Source organism: Patagioenas fasciata, chromosome 1 (genome assembly GCF_037038585.1).
Source record: "Patagioenas fasciata isolate bPatFas1 chromosome 1, bPatFas1.hap1, whole genome shotgun sequence".
NCBI lineage: Eukaryota > Metazoa > Chordata > Aves > Columbiformes > Columbidae > Patagioenas > Patagioenas fasciata.
In genome coordinates, this window is record NC_092520.1 from 174,215,501 (window position 1) to 174,235,987 (window position 20,487).

Sequence of the window (20,487 nt, forward strand, 5' to 3'; positions counted from 1 at the left end):
TGTCATGTCTCACCATCTTCTATTGCCGAAGAGGATTGCAATACATTTCAGCTGGAACTGCTGCAAGGTCATGATTTCAAGTGGATGAGAGAAGGAAGAGTGAGACCCACAAACCATCTTCAAGCAGTGAGGCTGGTTGTTACTTTTCACAGGCAAAGATGAAGAATAAAAGGCAGAATTAGACTAGTCCATTTAATGTTAAGGCAAGGTAGCTGGTACAGTCTGTGAAGTCACACAATAAATGCTATAAATATCCACAGAGGGAAACGGAGTCCCTACTAGGCAACTGTAAAGCAAACTGCAGGGTATTTTTGAAGCTGCCATCCAAAAATACAAAGAAAAGTGTGACAAGTCTACTTAAAAGCCAAAAATGGAACAGATGAGCACTTAGTCTCTGCTGTGATTTAGGGCTCCAGTGGCAGGTCCTCCCACTGAAGCCTCCCTGTAAAAGAATGCTTTGCCCAGGCTCTTTTGGAAGTTCAGAAATTCTTCTGTGGTCAGCAGCATCTTCAGGCTTGGTTGGAAAAAAAAAAACCAAACACCAAAACAAGCACTGATGTCTCAGTACACAGTGGAACTTCTGGCAAGGCTGCAGATCAGATTCGGTGATGTGTTTCTGACTGCTTTGTGCTTCTTAGCAATGCAAAGCAGCTGTAAACCCCTTTTAGTCAGCTGCTCAACCCGCAGTTACAGCTGCTTTGCATCGCTAGAGTGGTGCAGAGTAGCCAGAGCGTGTCTGCGTTGTGTGTTTGCATACAGCTTTTTCAAGAAGGCAATTCATATGGCACGCAAGCAGCAGTCTCGGATCTGGATCTGGCGAAAGTAGACAGGTGAATGAGAGCTCTCATAGCACAATCAAGTCATAGCCTAATTGAAGGCTAGGCCTTAACTGTGGGGTTGTGAAGTTTATCTTTTGTACTATCACTTCTCTTAGAGCAATACTATACTTACAGTATGCCCCATGTAGAGCATTATTTATATTTTACTTTTTTGTGTGTGTGTGCATTTTCCCATTTTTTCTGTGATTTCCAGTATTTTCATTCGACCTGCTAAGGCATCAGTGTGTATTTTTAGGCACGTTCCTCAAGTGCACATTATGCTGCTGCTCACTCTGCACTGCCAGGGTGCCAGGTGCCCTTCTGGGGGCTCCTACTGTGCCCGAGCAGAGCTGGGAAAACTCTGGCAGTGAAGGTCAAGGCCAGGACAGCCTCCCCCGTTCTCCGCCGGTGTAGAGGGGCCCTCGTCTGCCGGCTCTGCTGCCTGGGCCCTGTGCACAACCCCCCGCCCCGGTGACTCACGGCCCTGCGGCCCCAGCCCTGGGCACCGTACGAGCTCCAGTGTCCCAACCCAGTGTTGGAGGGCAGCAGACGGTAACCGGGAGGAGGGGCAGAGCCCCGGTCCCCCGCTGCCGCCGTCGGGCCCCACCGCGACGTCCCTGGGCCGGTTCGTGGCTCCAGCGGGTCCTGGGGGGTGGTGGATGCTGCGGTGCCGCCCCGGTGGAGTCCCTCTCTCATTCTGCAGCGGAGGGGCTCCCATAGCCGCTTTGTGGTTTTTTATTTTCTTTCTCTCTCTCCCAATCCGTCCAACCTTTCCTTTTTAAAAAAAGAGAACTTTTCTTCTTCTTTACTTTTTCTTTTTTTTTTTTTCCCCTTGCAAGAGCCACGCCGTGGAAAGACGGGGTGGTGGAGGAGGGAGAAACCCCTCCCCTTCCCCTCCCCCGTGGCTCCTTCCTCGGAAAAGAAACACTTGGGGGGTTTCCTCCCCTCAGCTCCCCGGAGCCGAAGCCGCCGCCGCGGCGCCCGCCCGCCCCGCGGCCGAGAAGGGCCCGACGGGCAGCCGCGCCGCCTCCGGTAAGCCGCGCACCGGCCCCTGTGTGAGTTGAGGGACCGGAGGGAGGGATGCGGAGTGGGGCCGCCTGGGTTTCGCTTCGGGGCGGGAGAGCGGCGGGGGTAGGGCCGGGCAGAGCCGCGGTCGCCCCGGCACGGAGCGCTCGCTCGCACCGGCGGCAGCGCCGCCCGCCCGCGGTCCCGGCGGTGCCGAGAGTAAGTTGTGCGGCATTAACTGAAAACGACCTTTTTAGGGGGCTGTGTGTGGGTGGATGTTGTCTGCCTGTCTCGTCTGGTCCCCCTTTCCGAGGGGTGGAGTGTAGAGGTGCAGACCCAGCCGGTTTGGCTCCGAGGAGCATTGGGGCAGTTGGTTGTAGAAGGAAGAGGTAGCGTGCCCCGGGGGATGGCGGCGAGGATTTGGGGTGCCGGCATCTCTGCTGGCCCTGGGGGGAGACCTGTGCCGTGCTGGGGGACTGGTGGGGTGCTGGGAGCAGCCCGGGGGGGCCTCCCGCGGGGCTTGGGGTTGTCCTTCCGTCAAGGTGTTCTCCACAGCACCGGGGCAGGGAGATGCTCGTTTTGAAGTGAAACCTGCGAATTATGTAACGTCTCAGATGGGTGTGTAGCCAAGCAGCCGAACGGGTCCAGGGAGCGGGTAACTTGGTCTTTGTGCCCCTTCTTTTCCTTCACGTAAACCGCTGGAGACACAGCACACAGGGTGTTAGACTTAGTCTGAGCTGGAAAAGCCAGCTGCCTGCCAGAATCGGAGGCATTACAGGGAAACAGGGTAACTGTGAACCAGGAGTGGATGTGCCCCTTGGGGTTGCCCTTGAAAGGCAGAGGAGCTCACCATCCTCCAGAGCCGGCACAGTCAGAACGCAGCCTCACACCTGCCTTTTCTCAGAAGATCAGTGCCGCGCGCCCATAAAAAGCCTCATCGGCAAAGGTTATCGCTAAAACCTCCTCCTTTATGCAATCTGAGTCATGGTGCTTGCAGCCATGTACAATCCGCTACTCACTTTTTCCCACAAACACACATGCTCTTACTGAGAATTTTGGAATAGTTACCACCTAAAACCTCAGCTCATGCTGCTCTTAGGATTTTTTTTTTCCTTTTCGTTTTAATTTTGTTTAAGAGTGTGTTCCTTCCTGCTCAGTAGAAGCTTGGAAACAGGATCTGGATGAACCCTAGAGGTAACTGAGAGGAACTCAAGAATGTTAAATAAATGTCCCTGGCTTTTTTCTTCCCCTGGATGGGTGAAGGAGGGGGATGTGGCTTGACCGTTGTTCTGGAAATGTGGGGGTAAAGAGTATTGTTAGCAAGCTGCTATTTAGGACTATGTGGTCCAGACGGTGCCATTTGCTAGTTCTAGTCCTTGCAGCTCTCAGAGAACTTAAATGAAAAACCCAGTCACATGTTGACCATGCTCAACAATGTAAAATGGGGTGGGATCAGAAATAACTAGTTTCCTGATGTTTCATTCTCTGTTGACTGTGCCCTTAAGAGGGTATGCAGACATATCTTCTTTCTCCAAACAATTGTGACTGTGGTTCAGATGCTGTGTGAACGTCAGATAGCCCATTCAGTCACAGCAGGGCTATGGTCATGTGCTTAAAAATTATGCACATGCACAGAAGTTTGTGGAACTGAGGCTCTATTATCACATAATGTTGGTCTTGGTTGAATGAAGTTACGATGAGATGTGGCCAGTCGCTGCAGATGAAGCCAAGCTTTGTTTCTGGGTATGTGATTTAAAACGTAGTTGTTTAAGTGGGGATTCTTGTCTCTTCCAGAATGGAAGGCTCTTAGGCACAAACCCGTGGGATTACTGGGATGCCAGCCTCCCACACAGGTTCCCATCGTTTCCTGAGCTAGGCTGGGATCTGGGCCTTTGTTATTTGTGTGCTCTTTGTTATCGTTCAGCATGTTATATGGCCTTCGATGACCTGGCTTGCTTATCGCTGACTTAAATGTAGTGGGGTTGAGAGGCAGCACAGGGCTTTTGTTTCAGATCACATTGGAAGGCACAGGCAAACTGTGCCGAGGTCCCAAAAAGCAGGCATAGAGGAGCAGCAGGGAGAGCCCGAGCTGCTGCAGATCCTGCTGCAGTGTGTCCCTGCCATGACTGCCCAGAGAGGGCCAAATTCAGAGTCTAGATGACAGCTTCAAACATGCAGCCGGTGCCTCTTACCCTCAATCCAACTGGGAGTCCTGTGAAGTTGGTGGTCGGTTTGCGCAAGGGTAGAGCTGGAGTTGGGTGGTGTAAATTCTTAGTTGCTGTCACTAATGCTGTGATTGCATTGCGGAGAAACAAAGGAGAAAATATGCCTTTTGGAGCTGAGTTTCTTCCCTTGCTCCTCATTTTCTCCATCCCTGCTGGGGCTTTGCTCTTCCCTTCCAGTCTTTCCCTGCAGCTCCTCACCACCCCCATCTGCCCCAACAACCCGGAGGCTTCTCTGTCCTGGTTTCTCCCACCTTAGCTTGGTCAGCAATAAACAGATGGTGCCAGTACTTAAATATTGCATCATTTGAGTCGGTTGACACTGTGGTTAGATTAATAAAAGCTTTGGGGAGGTGACATGTTCCTGAGCTGTTATTCCAGGCCGCTGCAGACCTCAACTAGTGGTGTTTGCCAAAAGCTCACAAGCCAGGAGAGGTAAATGTAAATGTGGTTGGTACAAGAGCTGAGTATGCCATTCAGGGATGATATATTTTTGCAGAGTAAATCTATTAAGTGTGTGTGTCATTAGGAGGCATCATATATTTATTTTAAATCATGCAACTAAATGCTACATTAATTAGACCCTTGTTTACATGTAAGTAGAGAGGCAGAAGGCAGGCACGATATCAACTTACCCCATTCTATCCCGTCAGTCTGCTTCACTACTGGCTGCTCTTCTGGTTTGCATTTGTGCATATCCTGCAGCCTTCTGCCTCAGTAAGGTTTTTATTAGGTCACCATTTTGCCAAAATTGGTCTCAGACCCTTAAAAAAAAAGTGCAGTGGTGTTTGATGTAGCAGGATTTGGTGGCTTTGTGTTAGTGAGTGGTCAAAATGACTCGAGTAAAATTCATTTCCCCCCTGACCAAGTGGAAGATTTCATGTTAAGATTTAAAAGTGAGTGGTGTAAAGTCCTACTTTTTAAATTTCAGGGAATTTCTGCTTCCCTTCTTAGGTATTTAATTGTATGAAAACATTAATTCAGTTTTAGTAAAATCGCTAAATGCTGAGTTTGTGTTGTCTTTGGAGACTTTAGAGCTGCCCCCTTATTTTCGTCCTCTTCAGTGGAGAAATGAAAAGGCCTGTGTGCACTTCACAGGAAATGAGTGTCTGATACAGGCTTGCAGGCTGCACATTTCCAAGAACTGCTCTCAAGGTATTTTGATAATGCACATTCTCTCTGCCTTCTCCCTTCCTGCTCCGCATGCGTTTTCTGTGCCTCTGCTTGTTCACAAACACACGCAAAGTACAAGGGAAAGAATCGAATGGTGCCAATATTAACTTTGCAAACAGGCTACTCTAGCTTTACATCTGCTCTTTTGGAGCTGTGGCTGGTAAAATTGGGTTAAGCTGGCAGCATTCAGTTGCCTTTGTCTAAGCAGAGAGTTTTTGTCCTCCCCCTCACTGCCTGCAAATGCTGAAGAAAAATTTTGACTTCAGATTGTGACTTGTGCAACAGGGGTTTTTTGTGTGTGTGTGTGATTCTGCAGTTCAGAAACAGTTTGGATCTACTTTCATACTTCCTCAGTAGCAAACTTTATTTGGAAACTTAGGCTGAGGCTGTCAGGGAAGAAAATAAGTGTGACTGTTAGCAGTTGGAAAATATCAAAGATCTCCATTCGTGCAATCTGAACTGCAATAGTTGGGCTCCTGTACAGAAGGTACCTTGCTAAAATTGAGGGGTGTCGCTGTGGGTTTGCCTGGGTCAGCACGCTCATGGTGATATGCACAGGTGCCCGCAAGAATGGTTTGATGAGGCTTTTTGACAGACCAGCAGTGTTGTTTTTCATCTGTATTTGAGTTCTTCCTTGTTTTCAGGTGGGATTTTGAGATGTGGAGGGAGGAAAGCTGGAGCTGGAGAAGCATTCTCCAGTCCTCACTGCTAGAAGTTGTGTTCGTCCTCCGAGGTCCAGCTAAGTGACGTGATGGACCAACAGCCCCACTCAAGGGGATGCTGAGAGAGAAGGAATGTCTCCTACCAACCTCTTGGCCACAGCCATTTTTGATTCTGAGCTGCTTTAGCAGTAACCACCAAAATCTGCCATTTGCGTAGGATGCACACTGATATTCAAGTCAGCATATCCAAGCAAGTGATGCTGTTCTCTTTCGTCATTAAAAAATGAGATAAAAATGGGCTGAGCTACTTCTCACTACTCTGCAGCAGCTCCATAGTTGATTCCTCATCATGACTTTATATGCCATTGTTTACTTCTTCAGTTTTGCATGCCTAAAGGGCGTTTATGCTTTGTACTGGGCTACCCTTAGTCTTATGTAAAGTTTGAGTGGTTAGGAGGTGGCTTAAAAAGGTGATGCTAAAAATCTCAGCCGTTTGCTGCTGAATTCCTCTGCCTAAAGTCTGCTAAAGCACAGTGTAGTGGGTGCTTTACTGAGACAAGGCATGGACGTTTGAGAAAGAAGAGAAATGAGACTCTTCAGATCAGCTCTTTCACTTTCCCCAGCAGCAGCATTTTAATGTCTTATGTGATTGGAGTTTTTCCTTTTATGAGTTTTAAAATTAGTTACTTTTCAATCTCAGTCACCTTTGAACTTCCTCTCTTCTAGTTTTATGAAAGAGCATAAAAAGAATGGCCCGATTGTGCTGCATCTTTCTCTTGCATCCCCCTGTATCTCTCTGTTCTCTACACTGAGCATGAAGTTTCTCTAGGCTCTGTCTGAACACTTACATGCGACTTCTTATCACCCATCTTTAGGCCCATCCCCTTTGTTTCAGCTCTGTTTTTATTTAAGGTGACTGGAACTGAATGTATTATCTCAGGTGATGACATTACTGTTACGCTCCCACCCATCCATTTTGCAACCTTACGCTCATGTTTGCTTCTTGGTTTTTAATGACTGCTTTTGCATTTGGAGCTAGAGCTTTCCTTAATGAACCCTCAGCGTGGTTACTTGGCTCATTGATCAGCTGCACCACTTAATTTTTTGCTCTTTAAAATACAGACCCCAGTCTGCATGCACTTGCATTTGTCAGGACAGAGTCTTGCCCCTGACCCCGGTGCTTGCCAGCCTGCCAAATCTCGAGTGATCTCTGACTTCTCTGGCCTGCAGAGAGTGAAGTGGTTTTGTCACTGTTTGCCCTGGGAAGGCGATGAAGGGGGCTCGCTGTTTTCCAGCTGACTCCTGGATTTAAGTAACACGAGGCTGGCAGCTGCCTGCTGAGGGGAGAGGTTATACCTCCGGTGTTTGAAGTGTCATGGGCAATGGCAGCTTGAAGACAGGGGGAGATGATTTCTAGAAAGGGACCTGGGTCAATGTGTGCATTTGGATGGGCAGGGGGAAGGGAGCCGCTGGCACCTGATCTGGGGGAGGCTTTGGGCTTCTTGTACCCACCAACCCGTCATAGGGAGGGATGCTCTGCAAAGTGGTCAATACGGGGGGAAGGTGCAGCAGCTGGGAGGGTGGCAGAAAGGTGGGTGGATATGCAGGGGCTGAAATGCCTTGATTTCCTCAGGACACCCCTTTTCCATGTCCTGTCACCCCGGAGCACAACTGCTTCTTGTCTTCTGTCCATCTGGTTTACAGGTCCTGGGGTGCTGCTGGCTCTACCTTGTGCACTGTGTCTCACATTTTGTTGTGCTTCTGACACGGAGAATTCGGGGAAGCTCAAGGCATGTCCCAGCAACTGTTGCTTCTTCAGATATTGTCTTCCTGATGGGGAGCTTTGTCTGGGGATTGCCTCTCCCCTGCAGCCAGGTAGACATGTGCTGCTCCTGCCTTAGCAGTGCATGTCAAAAAATGTTCCTTATAGCACTTGCAGCTGCTTTGATTGAGAGAGCACTTCTCTTTGCATCTCAACCAGCCATTTCCAAACTCCTTCAAAATCCCTGGGTATACTCCACTGTGTCCAGTTGACTCTGCTCTAATGTCACTTTTCCCTGTCTCTTCTGATGGAGCCCTCCCCTGCTTTTGCCCCTTCAGGTTAAACAACATTAAATACTGGGGAATCTCCTCAGCATCCTTTGCAAGAAAAAAACAAATATCTTCTTATGTAGCTTTTCTGTGCTGTCCACTTGGTGACGTCCCAGTCAATTAAATGATTCCCCCAGAGGTCTTCTGGTTTTGATAGGCTGAAAATGCCATTCATTTTCTTGGTGTTTTGTTTATCTTGGCTACCTGCCATCCCCATTTCATGACAGCTATCCTCATGTAAATTTGTTCCCTACTGTCAGTAATTTATATTCCTTTATATCAGCTTTGCCAGGGTGAGTTTTTTATCTTCTGAAGGAGAGAGATTTGGGCAGGGACTGTGGTTTGTAGTGTGTGTGTCTGGTGCCTCTGATCCATGGTAGAGGCCCTTGCAAGCTGTCACACCTGCAGCTAATACCTGCAGTGTCACCTGTGTTTTCCCCAAGCCTGTTCTCTTAGCCAGACAGCACATCTGCTCCATTGGTTGTGGGAAGTCTGCACATTCTGTCACTTTAAGATTTCCTAAATAACTCCTTATGACTTAATTTTTTTAATTTTTTTTTTTAATTCTTTTCACTTTTGACTCTCAGGACTAGTTTCTTTATTTTGTATGTTGGAAATCCCCTGTTACAAAACCTAGTGCTGTGCATTTGTACTTTGTGACCCTCACCCCCTTCCTCTGAAGGCACGGTCCCTGTGCTGCCCCATGGCCCCTCTCATCTTCTGAAGCTTGTCCTTGAGAGCCAAGGGAAGATCTCTGCCCGGTGCCTCTGTGTTCTGGCTCACGTTGGTGAAGTGCCTGGGACTCTTCTGTAGAATTCTAGTTCCAATCATGATACTGAACCAGTTTTAGCTGCAGACACTGCTCATTTCTCAGCGTTCACTGCTTCTTGGAATTCCTTTCCAGCTAAATGTGATGGTTTTGATAAGAGGGACCGCTGACAGCCTTTGCTTCTCAGGATTTACCAGTTTCCTCACACAGGGCGCTGGAACAACTGAAAAAAGTCAATTTAGCTGACAGAGGCTGGAATGGAGGAAACATACCTGTGCTGCTGGTCTGGGGATGGCAGGGCAGTGATCTGCGCCAAGGGAGGGCAAGGACACCACCCCGGGTGTTGCTGCCCTGGCCATCGCTGCCCCCTTTCCACTGATCCCCTTCTCTCAGCAGCGAGACAGGACAGAGTGTTTCCAAAGGGGAACCACGAGAGACTTGTGTTGTCTTGATCTCCTCGTTGTGCTCTCTCACCATCTCCTAATTTCTTCACCTAAACCAGGGAGAGCCCCGGCTGCCCTACATTCCCGGTTGAGCACGGGGCAGAGCCTTCACGTAGCTCTGCTACCGACATGCGTTGGGGATGGCTGCTCGCTGGGAAACTGCGAGGCTTGGGACCAACACAACCTGGCTTCCCTGGCTTATCGAAAATCTGCCGTGTTGGCCAGAGGCATGAAACAACAACTCTCTTCCCTTTAGCCACGGCAGGATAGCCTCAGCTGCAGCTTTGAAACTTAGCAGTAACCCATACTGATGTCTTTCTTCTAACTCTTTTTTTTTTTTTTTTTTTAAACTCTCTTTTCCTCAGTTACAGAAAAGGAAGAAAATTCAGGCTCTGGAACCAGAATTCCTTACCAAAAGTCAGTAATTTTGGTAGTTTTACTTGCTGTGGAACAGGCTGTAGTTGCTTGTGGCTACTGTACAACAGCCTTTGAGTTCAGGGAAGCAATGTGGCTTCTCTGTTACTCTGAAAGGGCAGGATTAGTTTCACACTGGGCTACTCCTACAAGGAGCGAGCTGTGTCACTTGGAAGTAGTTGTTCTGAACGTGCATAATATTTCCAAGGTATGAGTAGGGGACCTTGAAAATGGGGTCTTTCCAGCTCATTCGGTTAGTCCAGCAAAAACAATTAGCTTTCCCTGTAAACTGTCACCGTCCCTTTTCTTGAAGCGTGTTACGCAGAAACCAAACATGCTTGCAGGCTTCCCTGCCTTGAAGAATATTCAGTGCATATCACACTGTCTTGTGGGTTTTCTTGGGGTAACAACCTTTTAGCCTTTGTCAGCAAAGTGTCATGTTAACGCAGAAAGCATGTCATAGAAAAAATATGATAAGAAGTACAAAACCTAAATATCAGATCCATGGGAAATTATTTGTGGTTTTGAAATGTGTTCTCCAACCCCAACATTTTGGAAAGGGATTGATGGCTCTCTGATCCTTGTGGGTCCCTTCCAACTCAGGACATTCTATGATTCTGTAAGGCCAGTCCTCCTGCAAGGTCTCCAGCAGCTGGTTCCCAGAGCCTGTGTTCAGGATTCTCCTGCTCTGTGTCTTTACTGCATGGAAGCACGAGCCGTCACAGAGTGCGTGCTGCTTCAACTTACTTTATGTAGCATTTATGTATTTTTTTAAAATATTGCATCCTTGTTGAACACTGGTCTTGCAGGGAAACGCAGTTTTGGTCTGGGGTGGGCGTGTGTGATGTGTTTTTTCTTTTTTTCCTCATATTCCCTCATGTGTCAGACATTATGGCAGCCTTGCACCAAACCCTATTTATGGCCATGGCATAAAAGATAGACGGAACTGCACTGTCTCCTAGGCCTGCTTTGTGCTGGAGAAACTGGCTGTGATTAACACTGGTCCTCTGAGCTGAGCTGCGCCACATTCCTCGCCCAACCACAGCTCCCTCTGTGCTCTTCGGCGCACATCTGTCTGTCCGTCTCCTGCCTTTCCCTTCACGCTCTGCGAGCCCTTTCTGGATCAGCCCTGGTTGCCTTGGCTGTAGTAGGATGCTCACAACAAGGGGCATTGGTGTGGCTGTGTGGTGACATTGTGGTTTAAACTGGTGCCAGTGTGTGGCAGACGGTGGCGGCTGTGGGAACCAGGCTGGCCCACCATTAAAACCCAGTGCTGCGTGCTTGGCTCTTACCAGGGAGGTTTCTCTTCCAGAAGTTGGCTCGAGCTTTCCTTTGAAACATCCTCTCCAGCCACAAATCAGTAGGCAGCGCATTTTTGTGGGATGCAGACGTGCAAGCAAGGGATGTCTGCTCAGGCTCTGCTGCCCATAATGGGGAAGCTGCTGCAAGGGCTTGTACCTCAGGGAGAGCTTTTCCGAATTATCCCCGTCTCCATCCAACTGCTCTGGGAACTGCGGGATTGGTAACTGGGAAATGTTGAAGCCGAATGGAGTGGGTGGTGTAGTAATGGGATACACCAGCGGTTCCGTGAGCTGTGAGTCACCGTGGCTCGTGGGGTGTGTGCCTGGGCTGGACTTGGCTCAGGAGGATGCAGGGAAGTGATGTTAAGTCATGGAGGCCAGGTGTAAGTGAAGCCTTGCAGGGACTGCCTCTTGAAGGCATGCAGAAGACTGGGTTCATTGTTTGAACTTGCTGATGGATCTGCTAACAAATACGGGATTGCACGGGTGGTGGTCTTCTGCTCCACTGGGTCAGCGGGTTTAGTTTTCCATCTGTGAGGTGAGAAAGTAAAGCCTGGAGAGCCACGGAAGCAGGACAGAATAGTACAGGCCACAACAGACTAGGCTGCTGTTCAGATAACTCAACAGGCAATGGCCCCTACTCTGTTTCAGATGAAAGACTCTAAATGTTGTGTGTTGCACTGAGCAGAAGTTTGAGTTTGGTGTTCTGAATTACAAAATCATAGAATAGTTTGGGTTGGAAGGGACCTTCAAAGGCCATCTAGTCCAACCCCCTGCAATGAGCAGGGACATCTTCAACTAGATCAGGTTGCTCAGAGCCCTGTCCAGCCTGGCCTTGAATGTCTCCAGGGATGGGGCATCTACCACCTCTCTGGGCAACTTGTGCCAGTGTTTCACCATCCTCATTGTAAAAAATTTATTCCTTATGTCTAGTCTGAATCTCCCCTCCTTTGGTTTAAAAACATTGCCCTTCTGTCCCATTGTAACAGGCCCTACTAAAAAGTCTGTCCCCATCTTTCTTACAAGCCCCCTTTAATTATTGAAAGGTCTCCCTTGAACCTTTTTTTCTCCAGACTGAACAACCCCAACTCTCTCAGCCTGTCTTCACAGGAGAGTGTTCCAGCCCGCTGATCATCTTGGTGGCCTCCTCTGGACTCGCTCCAACAGGTCCATGTCTTTGTTTTGTTGGAGGCCACAGAGCTGGATACAGAGCTCCAGGTGAGGTCTCACAAGAGCAGAGGGGCAGAATCACCTCCCTTCATCTGCTGGTCACACTTCTTTTGGTGCAGCCCAGGACACAACTGGCTTTGTGGGCTGTGAGCGTACATTGCAGGCTCGTGTCCAGTCTTTCATCCACCAGTACCTCCAGGCTTCCTCACCTTAAGAATCCTTAAGCTAATTCCTGTTGTCGTAATCTCTTAACGTTCAGGTTTTACAATTCCTGCTTCCAGGATTTGATGGCAACTTTAAGGTCTTAGTATTTGTCCTTAGATTATCTGTGAGCTGTCTGGACCTAATCAGCTCGTGGCTTTGGAAGTAATAATAATGATAACAACAATAACAATCTGTTGTTGTTGCTATCCAAAGTGCTGTATAGGTGTTTCTACAATAAAACTGGTCAAAGAGGTGGAGACAAACAACCTTTTCCCAGTTTTGTTGTATTTTAGGTCCACGTTATGGCAAGCTAATGGGCTTAGTCACCTCTGATGGACATCTCTTTCTTTTCAAAGGATGGATCTGCCTATAGGTAAAGCTTTGCAAAAACTGCAAAGTGCCACATCGAAGCTCTTGAATTTGGACCATTTCCAGGCCTGATGTCCAGAAACTCATCCCTATGGGTGGTAAATTTAAAGAGGTAAGCTCTTTCAAATGTCCTGCAGGAAGAGTGCAAGAACAAATCTTAGCTGAGTACTTGAAGCTGTTGTTGAACGTGCTGGATTTGTCAAGCCCCAGGGCACAGAGCTGGCTTGGCTGACACCAGTCGCTGTGTACAGTCCTCTCATTTACTAGAATTGTCTCCTTATATGAAATACGCTGCTTTGCCTGGTTAGTGAGCGAGGAGGAAACCAGAATGCCCTGTGTCAAGAGCACTTATTTTGAAAAGCTCTTGAACCTGCAGTAAATCAGAAGGTCTGGGGAAACTCATCCAGCTTTTAATTAGTGGGATGCCAGCTTTTTAGGGTATATTGCTTTGGCTGCAAGCACTGTTCTGACTGTCTTGCAGTAGGGAGGCAGTAATGTGTTTGGGCGTTGGGGTATTTTGGTCATTTATGGAGGGAGGGGGAGAGAAAGCAAATCGTAGTGTGGCAAATCAGAAGAACTAATTATGCATATGTATTTCATTACACCCTTGAGCTGGCTTATTCCTAATCCTGAGAGTCAGCTCATCCTCCTTGACATGGGAGGCCATGTGCACGTAGGACCTGTTGACCCATTAAAAGTTAACCTTAAAGATAATATCAGGAAACACTTCTAGAGCTAATATTAATACAACTAATATTGCACTGCAGGCCGGGCAGTCATCTGTTGGAAATGGGTCACTGAAACTAAACAAATTCACACCATCTGAGGCTCTGACCCATATGTAGATTTCAAACCGAGTGAACAAATTATGAGGGTGCTATTTTTGCATTTACTTTGAGTTTGAAACGATGACAGAGTCTCGGTTCTTAGTCAGTCAGACTTCCAGTAGCAGTGGATTTTTCTTAAAGGACTTGGGAGAATGACTCAAGGTTGAAAACTGGGACAAACAAGTTTATTTTTTTTTTCCTGTCAAATGGCATCAGCAGCCTTAAACAAATTTTCTATCTGTTTGTTATTTTTGAAACTAGCCTGGAAATGAAAGACAGCTGCCTGCTTCTGTTTTCCTGCTTGAATTTGTTCTCCAAGCTAGACCCATGAGATTGGCAAAATTTCCATTTGGATCCAAGAGAAGTTGCTGTTTGGGAAGAGTGGCTGCTGGTGGGACCAGGGCTTCCTCTCGCACTCGTCAAGGCTGTGCTGCAGCCTGGGAGGCAGCTGGCGGGAATATGACCTGCTTTTCCTATAGTCACTGATGTCAGGGGGCTCTAGAATAGCTTCCTTACCCAATAGAGGGGAGGAGGAGGAGAAGGAAAGGGACAGAGACGCTGCAACTTCTTGTGGCACCTACAGTGCTGAGTTTTTGCTGAAGATAGATGGCCACAGTTGCTGCAGGTGGCAACTGTGTGTGCTTGTGTTCTGCTCACTAAATCAGCTTCCCCCGAGATTTATTCTGACTTGCTGAACCATCCGAGCAGTTTTCAACTGCTGCTGGTTTTTTGGGTTTTGTTTTTTGTGGGGTTTTTTTGTTTGGTTGGTTTTTGGTTTTTTTTTTAATAGAGAAGAAAAAATGCAACTTGATGAACTCTTTCCTACCCCTCCCACCTTTCTGTATGCGTGGAATTTCCCTCCCATGATGACATGTAGTGAAAGGGCAGGATCTGCAACATTCAGAGTGGTACCAGGGACGTAAGCGGGTTGTGGGGTGGAAATCTCAGGGCTAGAAACCAGAGAAGCTTCCCAGGCTGCTCTTGGAAAGGGAGTTTGTGGCTCCATGTATGTAGATGTGCCTGACAATTACATTAGTGGTGTTACTGTTCAGTATCGAGAGAGATAGAATCATAGAATCATTTTGGTTGGAAGAGACCCTCAAGATCATCGAGTCCAACCGTTAACCCAACACCGCCACTAAACCAGGTCCCTGAGAACCTCATCTACACATCTTTTAAATATCTCCAGGGATGGTGATTCTACCACTTTCCTGGGCAGTCTGTTCCAGTGCCCAAAAACCCTTTCTGTGAATAAATTTTTCCTAATGTCCAATTTAAACCTTCCCTGGTGCAACTTGAGGCCGTTTCCTCTCATCCTATCACTTGCTACTTGGGAGAAGAGACCAACACCCTCCATACTACAACCTCCTTTCAAGTAGTTGTAGACGCAATAAGGTCTCCCCTCAGCCTCCTTTTCTCCAGGCTAAACAGACCCAGTTCTCTCAGCTGCTCCTCATCAGACTTGTGCTCCAGACCCCTCACCAGCTTCGTTGCCCTTCTCTGAACTCGCTCCAGCTGGCGTGAGCACTGGCAGAAGCACAAGGCTTTTGAATAGCCAGCAAAGAGTGTGAGATAAGGGGAACTTGGCAAAGAGTTAAGCCTAACCTAAAGCTTTCCCTCCAGCGCAAACCCTCCACAGGTTCTCAGGGGGTCTGCCTGTCCGCTGTGAGCCCTGATGCTCCCGCGAGTCTGCGGTGGGAGACTGACAGAGATGGAGAAGCGTGTCTGTGTCTGCTCCGCTGCAGGCTGTGTGTCAGCAGTCTGTCCTGCTCCCAGCACGGCTGCACTGTCAGCGAGTGTGCCTGGGTTAATGGAGTATGTCAAGGGACCAAGGGCAGGGTTTGGTGGTGAGCTACTGACTTGTCAGGCCTGGGGAAGTGGTATGTAACAGCTCAGCTTCTCGCACAGAATGAGCCTCTGGCTTGGGGCTGTGGTTTTTATGTTTATGCATATGTATATACACACACACACACATGCAGAATATATATTTATATATATATAATTGAAATGACTTGGATGGCTGATGGCAACACTGAGTTCAAGATAGTGCATTTCCAAAACCAAACAGCCTGATGATAACATGAGGTGCAGGAGATGAGCAGGGGCATGTTGGACACAGCACATGAGCAGGAGACGGTGACTGGGAGAAGGCAGCATCGTCTGATGGCTGGGGGAGATGTCCCTCTGGTAGACAGAGAAGGTGAGGATCTGGAAAGGCCTGAGCAGAACCATTCCTGTGACATCAGCAGTGCCTGGTATCGGCGTTGGGTGGTCTGTCTGGTAGCAGGCCCAGCCCTGTGGTTGATGGTGTAACATTTCTTGAAGGGGTCTTGATCAGAACCCTTTGCTTTTTCCTGGCACAGTGAAGCAGGCATGAACTGAGATAAGGCAGTGAGTGGTTCATGGGGTTTGCTGGGAAAGGCTCATTCCCATCTTCTGCCTCTTCTAAGTCGTGTTGTCTGTCTTTATGTCAGAGAAACCTTTCCACCTTTCATGGAATGACAAAGTGAAGGATCTGTTCCTGCTTTGGGACATTTTTACCCTTCTGATTTCAAGTGCCATTTCCCCGCGCTAGTCTCAAGGCCACTCTGAAAAGTACCTAAACACCCAACAGAGGGAAATCTTGAAATACTGTGATCTGCTGGGTTCAGACCAGCCTGCTGAAGGGTGTGCTGGGGAGCCCCTGGCTGTCAATCACTGGAACCCAGTGGGTGCAGAGCTCTGTAAGGTGCTGCCTTGTGCTGGTAGAGGACTCACATGGAGCCCTTCCTGCACGTATATCCTCGATTGTCCCTGCAGGTGGGGGCTGGTGACGTACAGTAGCTCTTTGCTACTCTTGTTGGTCTTTCTCCCTTGTGAAGTGTCTTCACTCACCCAGTTAGAAGAAGGTATTGCATTTGCTTTACTCTCGTTCTGTCCTGCAGGCTGGATGCAAAGGAGGAAGCATGATAAAGGCAGCATCTTCCCAGGATCCATGGGCTCTTTGAGAGATGATCAGAGGGAGGCCAGATGATCTGCACAACACGCACACCACTGTTTCTCGTCCCCAAAGGCAGCATCGGAGTGTTCTCCCCAGCCCCGCGCCCCCCGGCTTGCCCGATCGTTTCCGCATGTTTCGCAGCTGCGAGTGGGAGGTCCTGGAGCGATCCCTGCACATCCTCCAGGCCAGCGACTTCTACTGGGGCCCCTTGTCTGTGGGGGAGGCTCACGCCAAGCTCCAGCGGGAGCCTGTTGGCACCTACTTGGTGCGGGACAGCTCACAGGGGAACTGCTTGTTCAGCCTGAGCGTGCGGATGCCAACGGGACCTGTCAGCCTTCGAATCTCTTTCCAGGAGGGTTATTTCCGCCTGAAGAACTGGTTTTCAGACTGCGTGGTCCGGCTGCTGGAGCTGGTGGTGGCAGGGACCCGGAACAACCCTTTGCACTTCGATGAGATGGGGGGAACCCCCCTGGTCTTCTCCGAGCCCCTGTGCCGGAGCCGCCGGGCAGTGCCCACGCTGCGAGAACTGTGCTGCCGGAGCCTGCCTGCCAGCGCCGCCATGGGGGACGCAGCAGGGCAGGGGGGCTCCTCAGGTTTGTGCCTGAGGGAGGAGGTGGTCTCACCCCCGGGTGGAAGAGGAGGATCAGAAGGGAGCATCATCCCCAGCCCCTCTCCATCGTGGGCTGGGAGATGATGCCATGTGTCTGGGAGACAAAAAAGAGGTGCCTGTTACTTGGCTGTGCTGGTGGGATGCCTGCCATGCTGGTGGGGCTGGACTGGCTGCTGGGAGAGGAAGGAGAGGGCAGGGGGAGCAGGGCTGGAGCCCGCTGGCTGTGACGGCTGTGTCCTCGTACGTGCACAGCGTGCGTTACCTTCCCCAGAGATGCCTGGGGTAAAACCAAACCTGAAGAGCAGAGATTTTCCCCCAGCCATCAAGTCCTGCTCATTGCTCCATTTATAATGTATAAGCTTGAGAAGAAGGTGAGTTGCCTGTCCTCCCAGGTCAGCCCGGTGTTTTCTTCTACCCTGAAGTGCCCAAGCTGATTTCTGCTACAAATCTGCCCTCATGGTGTGGCTGAGCCCAGTCCCACAGCTGTGCAGCTTGGGCATCAGCGGGCACAGCCCCTGTGCCGACCGGGTACCCACGTAGCTGCAGCAGAGCAAGAGCACGTTGTGCTCCTCGCGGCACGGATGTGATGCCCACCACTTCAGAGGCCAATGTTTGCACAAGAGGGGAACCATTGCAGCCATGTACGATATGTGCAGCTTCACTGGCTTTTGCATTGCTTTGTTTGAACAGATTTTTGGGAGCACAGATGAGTTACGTTTATGCTAAGGGCATGGTATTCTTGCAGAGGTAACGCTCATCTGGAGAGCCGGGTCTGCTCCCAGAGGGTGTGAATAGATGGTATCCATGCCCTTTCTTGTGCTCATCTCACAGTGTGCTGCTGCCATCTACAGGAAATAAAGACATTTTGGTTTTGCCTTAAAAAGGGCAAAAAAAATTTTATACAATACTTTTTAAAAAATTTAATAAATGTGGTTTTTTTATACTTATTTTCAAGAGTCAGTGAATACATGGTGGTATTTTCATTCCCTTGCAATACTGCAAACCTGCTTAGTTTAGTGCTGGGACATGGTAATCAAACTGAAACTGGGCAAGTGAATTTTTTTACAAAGACCAAAAGCAGGACGTAAATGAATGGTCCTGGATAGGAACAATAAGCTTAATTCATCTTATAATGTAATCAAGTAAAGAATTTTCTAAACATAAGATACTGAAAACATAGGGGAGAGATTTCCAGAATTATTTTTAGTACCTTAAAATTTGTACTGAGCGTTTGAAGGAAACATCAGTAATTCAAGATCCTAGAACAGGGCACAGCATTAGTGGACTTGAACTGATGAGGATGTGAGTACAAATGAGAGGAGCGGAGTTATCTTAAATAGGATTGTGGTTCACTTCAGGGGTGCAGGCAGGTATTGATGTCTTTGAAATAAGTGCCTGAAAACACATGAAAGGAGAAATTCAGATACTGTAAAAACTGAGCCAACCCATTTTGTATGCTGCCAAGGATCCACAGGCAGGCGGGCAGCCTGCTCAGCCTGGCCCACCTTTCCCCTTCAGACCTGTACGGTGGGAAAAAGTGAAACGTGGAGAGAGATTACTCTGAATTTGCTCTTTTGGCTTCAGGTACGTTATCTGAGGAACCAAAGCGTGCGGTCAGCACGGAGAGAGAGATAGAGGCTGTGATTCATCGCAGGAGCCTGACTTAGACGCTTGGATTTATTCTCTGGAGGGCTCTGTCGTTCTGCTGATGGCAAGGTGCCTGGCTTCCTATCCCGGGGTGCTGGCTTATGAACCAAGGTAGTTAAATAAATGCTGGAGAAGTGGTCATCATCTCCCTGCTGCCTGCTCCTCTCAGTCTCGGGGAGGCTGGGGGCAGCTGGCTTGACCTGCAGGTGCTGCAGTTCAGCCCGGCGCAAAAGCACAAGCTGAGGTTGTTCCTTATCACGGGGCACGTCTGCATGATGGCAGTGACACCTGGCTATGGTTTTGCTTGCTGCTGGAGCTGTAATCTTGTGCAGGGCCAGGGCAAAAAGCTAAGCAGATAATTGCTGCTGTTGTCATTGCTGGGTCTGTTAGAGGTGGTGAATTGGAGCCCTCAGATGTCTGAGTCTGGCTGTGGTGCCCCAGGTGAGGGTTGGGGTGCCCTGTGTTACCCCAAGCAGCATCACCAAGGGGGGGGTACCCTGAGAAAATAACCCTGTGCATCCCCTGCTCAAACACAGGCCCTGTCTCTCAGGGTTATCGGTATCTCCAGCTCCTGAAGCAGCCATGTCCAGGCACTGTAACTGCTGCAAGGATGGGGCACCTTGGTAGATGGCAAAACTGAATCTTTCTGTGGGCTGTCTGGCAGCAAAGGCGTCCAGCATCCTGGGCTGCACTGACAGGAGCAGTGCCAGCAGACAAGGGGACTGATGACCTTCCTGTCCCCACCATTCCTTAGACCCTGGCTAGAGTATTGCACCCAGTTTGGGGCTCCCTAGTGCAACAAAGCCACAATGAATTGCAGTGAGATGGCAAGGAAGGGGTGACCCCACGAAGCTCAGGGGGCTGCAGCACTTTCCCTGTGAGGAGGGGCTGAGGGAGCTGGGCTTGTTCATCTCTGCTTCAGAGGGACCTAACATCAGCCTGTCTGTACTTACAAGGAGGTCCGTGAGGAGCCAGGCTCACCACAGTGATGCACAGCAAATGTAGGGGAAACAAATCCAGGCTAGCTATGAAGGAGGCTTTTCCTCACGAGGGTAGTCTGGTTGGGGGACAGGTTGCCCAGGGAGGTATAGTCTCCACACTTTGGAGTTTCAAGACCCAGCTGGATCAAGCCTGGAGCAACCTGGTGTGACCTCAGAGTGGGCCCTGGTGTGAGCCCCAGGTTTGACTAGAGACCTCCTCGTGTCCCTTATCCTGAACAACTCTGCAGTTCTGCATTTTCATAGGGCAGGGAGGTGGGACTGGCCATGGAGGAGATGGGGGTGGTGGTCCTGTCACTGAGCAACCAGGGTGTTGGCAGTGCCCACCAAGTACTGTGGCATGTTGGTGGGTGGAAAATCACTTTCTTCCTGCTTTCCCCATGCTACATGGAGCAACCTTTGGTCACACAGGTGCTCTGGGTGCTGCTGCTTGCCGTGGGTTTGGCCTGGTCTCAGGCACCATCCTGTTCCTCACCCTCAGTGCTCTTTGGGCAGAGCTCCAGCAGAGCACAAGTCTCCTGTGGCTTCTTTGCCCAGCCACCCCCTGTGGGCGTCTCAGGTGGCTCTGGGCACCTGTGTTTTGGGACCATGCCTTGGTTCTCCAGTGAATCCCCTGCCTCGGTGGGATCAGCCACATGGCTGCCCTCCCTCTCTGCCTGCTGTGACAGGAGCAGGACTGTCCCCACTGCCCTGAGCACCCTGCCTGTCCCCTCACTCCTTGTCTTCCTTGGGGGTGTTGTCACCGAGGCACCTTGGCTGCCTTCCCTTCAGAAAGTGGGGAGGG

At 49.5% G+C, this 20,487-nt stretch overlaps 1 protein-coding gene across 1 annotated transcript; it reads left to right on the forward strand.

The window, feature by feature from the left end:
- Positions 1-1,985: 1,985 nt before the first annotated feature.
- LOC136110380 (suppressor of cytokine signaling 3-like) lies at positions 1,986-18,997 on the forward strand. Its single transcript, XM_071801214.1, is given in 3 exon segments — positions 1,986-2,042; positions 16,393-17,104; positions 17,107-18,997. Coding segments are annotated over 2 exon segments (825 nt in total). The 5' UTR covers positions 1,986-2,042; positions 16,393-16,458; the 3' UTR covers positions 17,286-18,997.
- Positions 18,998-20,487: the final 1,490 nt, after the last annotated feature.